This window comes from Sinocyclocheilus anshuiensis, unplaced genomic scaffold (genome assembly GCF_001515605.1).
Source record: "Sinocyclocheilus anshuiensis isolate Anshui unplaced genomic scaffold, SAMN03320099.WGS_v1.1 scaffold185, whole genome shotgun sequence".
Lineage (NCBI taxonomy): Eukaryota > Metazoa > Chordata > Actinopteri > Cypriniformes > Cyprinidae > Sinocyclocheilus > Sinocyclocheilus anshuiensis.
The window spans coordinates 1,893,353-1,899,678 of NW_015539887.1; the positions used below are offsets into that span (position 1 = coordinate 1,893,353).

General features: G+C 35.9%; 1 protein-coding gene across 2 annotated transcripts in view; it reads left to right on the forward strand.

Annotated features, from left to right (window-relative positions):
- Positions 1–1,915, forward strand: part of LOC107685555 (C-type mannose receptor 2) — a 4,046-nt gene extending 2,131 nt beyond the window's left edge. The window contains exons 6-8 of one of the 2 annotated variants that reach the window (XM_016482178.1): positions 221–292; positions 1,124–1,501; positions 1,893–1,915. In XM_016482178.1, the coding sequence (XP_016337664.1) occupies positions 221–292; positions 1,124–1,494 (443 nt within the window). In that variant the 3' untranslated portion in view covers positions 1,495–1,501; positions 1,893–1,915. Of the gene's footprint in view, positions 1–220; positions 293–1,123; positions 1,523–1,892 lie in introns of those variants that run through there. The other variant, XM_016482177.1, reaches the window with a different exon arrangement.
- The last annotated feature ends 4,411 nt before the right edge of the window (positions 1,916–6,326 follow it).

Here is a 6,326-nt window from a genome sequence, read left to right on the forward strand (position 1 = left end):
AAAAAAAAAAAAAAAAAAAACACTTTTTCAAACGGTCTTCTTTTAAGCTCCACAGAAGAAAGAATGCATAAAGTTTGACATGAGGGTGACATAATTTTCATATTTGGGTGGAGTATCATTTTAAAATGCAGTCAAAATCATACTAACCTTTTAACACATGAAAAATAGTAAAAAAAAAAATAACTGCAATTTATTACCTGAAATGTTCTCACTGATACAGCTACTACTGATACTGAGGGGGGAAATAGAAGTACACAACCTACACAAATACTCACTACAGGTGCAGAGCAAGGTAAGACACTCTGAATATTTTTGAACCTGTGTTTACTACAACAGTTAGTTCCGCTCCTTGAATTTGATTGGCTGAGCAAAGACTTTTCAGTGTTTGTGTGCATGTTCCAGACAAAACTCTCATAATCTGTGTATTATTAGTGGGGATTTTTCAGTTATAATTTCTGCTGATAATGACAGCAACGCATCACCATCTTTATAAGCGAATCCTTGATTGATTCGTTAAAAAAACACAGATTCATTCAGGAACCAAACACCACTACTTCGTTGCTCTAAGACATGCTTGGCCTTTGTTGGCGAACTCTTTTGTTGGCGGAGCAAAAATAGACAAAGTGGGAAAAAAAATGGCAAAAACGTTGATATTACCTTCTTTAACATTTAACTATTGTATTACAAGAACCGTACAATTGCTTGTGTGATATTGCTATATTATATATTATATATATATATATAATATATAATAAAGGGCGTGCACCCTTTATTATAAAGAATAATTTAACTCTTATGCTTGCTGCCCTAAAAGGCACATTTTCAAGGTTCAATAAATAGTACATATAAAACTAGTTTATTATATTTAAATGTATGCTATCATTTATCAAGTCAAGTCACCTTTTATTAAAATAGAACTTAATATAATACAGATTGTGTCAAAGCAGCTTCACAGTAATAAACAGGAAAATAACATGTTTTGTTTTAAAGTTGCATAATGCAGTCAATGCAGTTGAATCGATAATATTTCTAAATTAATTGTCTATTATACCCTTATTATACCCTTTTCCTTATTGTCACCCTTACAACTCATAATCCATATTTTTGCCAAATCACCCCAAAGATAACCTGATTCTGGTCCGTGAGAACCTGACGTGGACTGAAGCTGTGACTTACTGCAGAAAGCACCACGTGGACCTGGTCTCCATTCACAGTGAGGAGCTTCAGAACAGGGCAGCAAGAAAAGCCATCCAGGCCTCCACTTCTCATGTATGGCTGGGTCTCCGTTACACCTGCACCTTCAACTTCTGGTTCTGGATAAAGAACAGAGAAGCAGGCTGCTACCAGAACTGGGTGCCTGGTCATGGGCCACATGGTTATGAGGAGTGTGGGCTGTCAGGAGCTATGGAGTCCACTGGAGGGCACCGTTGGGTCGGGAGGCCAGAGAGTGAAAGACTCAATTTTATCTGCCAAATATGTACTAATGCATTTTAAAGGCAGGGTAGGTAATGTGGTTCCAAAACATTTTTGTTATGTTGGTTGAAAGTCTCTTCACATCCCGATAGCAACCACTAAGTTAAGTGGTCTAAATTTATTTATATGTAGTGTGTGGAAGGCGTAGGACCATAAAATGTTCGTCCAATCAAAATGTTCGGTCTGAACATTACAATAGGCTGCCCTGCCTGCCTGTCAAAATATGTATTTGCATACCTCTGCACACCCTGTTTGCGCAGACATGATATGTCATCAGCGCGTTTCAGTGAGAAAGAAAGGCGCTATTATTGTAATATTATGCTTTGTACTGTAATGTTTTCTCACCGGTGAATGAGATAAGGTAATATGACAGAGTTGCATTCAATCCTCCACCAATGCCGTCTCTCATCGTGTCACAGGTTAGTCTCTGCTCTGATCGAGCATGTCCATGGCTGCATCCGAAAACTCTAAGGCAGCATTCCAAGGCAGGAAGGCATCAAGGCACATCCGAATCCAAATTCTGCTTTACTTCCTGTCTCCGGAGGTACAATCTTCTGATCGAATTTTGAAGGCAGCATAGATGTATCCTTCGCTGCCTTTTATATCCCACAATCCTGTGTGTTCCATTCCGTGACGGTTGAGCTAAAAAATAAAGATGGCGTCTGAAAGTTGCGTTTCGTGGTCAGTTTGTGTGTAAATGTATATTTCTGACTAACTTTTTGCACTTTTGATGTTATTTCTAGCGATAAATAAGTATTATAGTAATTAAATATTTGTTTAGTTATTACAAAAACTTGTTCTATTTTGTTGTATATCATTAAACCATTACGCTGCCACAGAAGCATGTCCAAAATCAGTTTCATGAGGTGCCTTCGAGCAAAAATGTTGCCTGCAAAGTCATTGCCTCATACGGCAACGAGGCAGCAAGTTAGCTGCCTAAGTTTTCGGATGCAGCCATGTGTTTTGGAGGAGGCGTGGCTTTGCAGAGTGATTATGCAGGGAGGGTGGGGATCTTGCTCTCAAAGCTAACTTGCTATTTCTAGCCTTTCCGAAATCGCCTATCCTACATTTAAAGAATGATGGAAAACCATGAAGATGCAGTCAGAGAGAAACTGCTTGTCGTGCACTTTTATTTGATCCTACACATTTTAAAGGATACTGTGAGATTTACATGTTATGTAAACATGATATCCAACATAAACTGTAAGCATCAAAACACACAATGTTACATTGTTACATTATGTCTCATCTGGTCTATGAATTCATGTATTTTTTTTTTTTCTTCTGTGTTTGACTTTCATTTAAAATTTGTCAACAGGAAAGTGTGGCCATGTGAAGAAAATGCACAATAGTGATTTAATTTCATAAGATAATGTAATAAGAACTTTTTATTATAATTGTTGAGTAGTACCAGCAAATATGTGATCTGTATCTGAACCATTTCTGGTTAAGGCTCTTTTATACCCTTTAATTGTTATATGCTTATTCTGAACATGGCTGTAATGTTTGTAATAATACAAATACATTTTGCATATTGTAATATGAATCATACTTTTTAAAATTGTAATGTTATAATGAAATTACAATATTGTACAAATACAATTTAAATATAATATTTGTTCGAGAAGTTTGTTGCACAACATAATGTTAATTATTATTCAAATTTTTGTTTTTTATTGATTTTAATTAATAGGCTATACAACAATGACAACCACACAAACATATACAGTATTCTTCTTAATGAAATTACGGTATTTAAATGTAAATTTAAGTTAAAACCATGAAACCTAAAATGTTGCTACCGTATTTTTTACGGCGAATTTCTGGCAACCACAACTGCCGTTTTTTTATTTTATTTTGTAATTTAATTTTGTCTATGTAAGTCCAATGAAGGTCCCTCATGATTGACCAGCAGTTTAGGAGTTTCAAGCAAAATAGTTGGGTTCCCAAGAGCAGGGGAGTGGCTTTAGACACAACAATGGTTGTGGGAGGGAACATTTCTAAAACTCTTGCTGCATCTCAGTGTGCCTACTTATACTACGCCCTTAAAGTATGTACTCTTTTGGTTAAGAAAAAGTACACACTTTTGAGTGTGTAGTAGAAGAGTAGGCAAGCTTTGGGACATACTATCACGTCACACAACTGCGTCTTTAACGGATGCTCTGTCACATAGATACACGCACCCTGTCACTGTAAACTGGCCTGTCAATCATCTTGTCACAGTTAACATCCTCCACATTTCATTTCATTTAACTTCCTACTGTACTGGAGAGAAAAGAAGTAGCACATTGATCTGCCAGTCGGGGGTCTTTCATGCCGAGAACTCTGCGACCAAACGGATGTTTATAAAAGTTTACATTGCTGTTGCAGATGAAATATAGCACAGATAACATTAAATAAATATTTTTTACCAGGTTAAATGTTGAATATTAGTAACTCAAACCCCTTTTTCTAAGCCTCTCTACCTAACCACTGGTCGCACACATCCGCCATGTTTGTAGTTTTTAGCGCGTTTTATTCGTGTTTGTAGTTCTGGACAGAATCCTTCAACAAACCGCAATGGATTGTGGGCAATATTAGCCATTAGAGTGTGCACGGATCCACACTTCAAAAATCGAGGCAATTGCATTTAGTATCATTTGGTCATTAATTATTTCATTAAACACGCTATGGATGGTAGTCATACATATTCTACTTTATTCCTATCTAAATTAAATTGTGCAGTCCTTATGTTAACAGATTTGTGGAAACCATATCTATAGCTAAAACATTTGCAATAATGATTTTTGAAAGGATGTAAAATTAACTGAAATAGAAGATGAGGAGTTTCGTATTTGTGCTGATTCAGTTGGTATGTTTCAGCATACACTGGTACATGTTTAAAACTATAAATTCTCTGATCACAGATTATCAGCCGTTTATGAGATATGCACTGAATTTATGGAATCATGAGTTGCTGTACTAGTCCTCTGGTACTCCTCATTTATGGGTCACACTCAAAATTACACTCAAAAGTGACCAAATACCTTGAAGTGTAACATTTTCCTTTCACTGAAACAAATGTACAATATTTTAGTTCAATAATATATTTTCTTTTTTAACATTTTGTATTTTGTATTTTCATGTTACTAAAAATATTCACCTCTAAATTAAATCAATAAAAATTGATAGAAAAAGAAACACATTTTTTATTATTTTTTCCATACAGTATATAAGTTAAAATTAGAGCAATATAATTTAAAATTCAGTGGATGGAGGCAGATTGGTGCCTGTAAAGTGCAAGTAATCACTTTAAATTGTACTTGAAGTACAAATACCACAAAATAATACTTTAGTACAGTAATCCAGTAAAATTACTTAAGTATTTTATACCTCTGTTACTGTGTCAGACAGCTCTTAAAATTATTATGCGCCATGATATATTATCTCACTGTCAAAAGATTTATTAATAGTCTTTTTTGTGTTTGTGTGTAACAGGAAAAATGAACCAGTTTCACACACACACAAGTGAGTTTTTTTTTTAATGTATCTGTGTAACCTGCACATATTATTATAAGATATTGGTATTACAAGTAAATAATGTGAAAGCATTTTTAATATTTATTTAAAAGGAAGATGACAACAAGTATTCCATTGTGCTGTAAATTGTGTTTTAATATCTTAGTTCACCCCGAAATGAACATTTCCTGATTATTTGCTCATCCCCAGGCCATCCAAGGTTCATATGACTTTCTTTCTTCAGCTGAAGAGAAGTTAAGGTTATTCTCTAGCAAAACGTTTTGTCATTTTCAAAAAATAAATAATGATATGCTTTTTACAAATGCTCGCCTTAGTCCAACTCTGTGAAGCAACCTTCTCAAAGTGCATTTTTTCTCAGCATCTTGGGTGGCCTGGGGCTAAGTAAATAATCAGAAAAAAAATCCTTTTTGGGTGAACTATTCCTTTCATATTTTTGCCTCCCCTTACCTTAGTACCTGTGGTGTGAAGGATGTACAGTCTACGGAGGCAGTTTCTAGGCCTCTAAATGAGGGAATTGTCTCTAAATATCTGTAACATCTGCGAGTCCCTCAAGAAAGCACATATCAGTCCCAACACTGACACATGCTCCAATTACAATCAAATTAGGAAGCATATAGAGGATGCTGAGCAGTGCTTGAAAACATCAGAGACAATGATTTAACAAAAGCTTGGATATTTAGGTGAAAAGCATGGAGCAGCTTATTAGAGAAACTAAATGTTAAGCTGCAGAAAAAAGAGAAAAGCCTGGCCATGGATAATTTGCACATAAAGAAGAAGTCTGCTGAGGAATCATTAGAGCATTCCAAAGCAGCTTTGGAGCAGGCTGAAATAAGTGTAGAATCAGCAAACTATGCCATAAGAGCACATCAAGACAGAATGAACAGATGTAATGAGCAACTACAGGGGCGATAATGCTTTGGATGGATCGCTGGTGAGTATTACACACTCTTACCATCATCCTGAATCGTAACAATTTGTGAAGTTATGCATTTATAAATTTGTGCCTGATGTGTGTTCAAGAGATTTCTGTTCCCCACTATGTCCAATAATGATTAGTGAGGGACAACGGGGATTTGAATAAGCTTCAAATGCCTTGAGAGATGCTGAATGGGAGAAACAAAACTTTGAGTCACAAGTGAGGAACTGGACTCCAAAAGTGTTTCATTACGAGGGAATCATCTCTAAGACACAGACTGAAATTGAGCAAACCAATGAGGCACTGAAGAGGACTGAGAGGAAGATTGAAGAGGTTCAAAATCATCAGGTGATATTCAGGAAGTGGTCAGGAGAGCTGTGAACCTTCTGAGTGTTCTTAGTGGAAGAGTCACTGTACT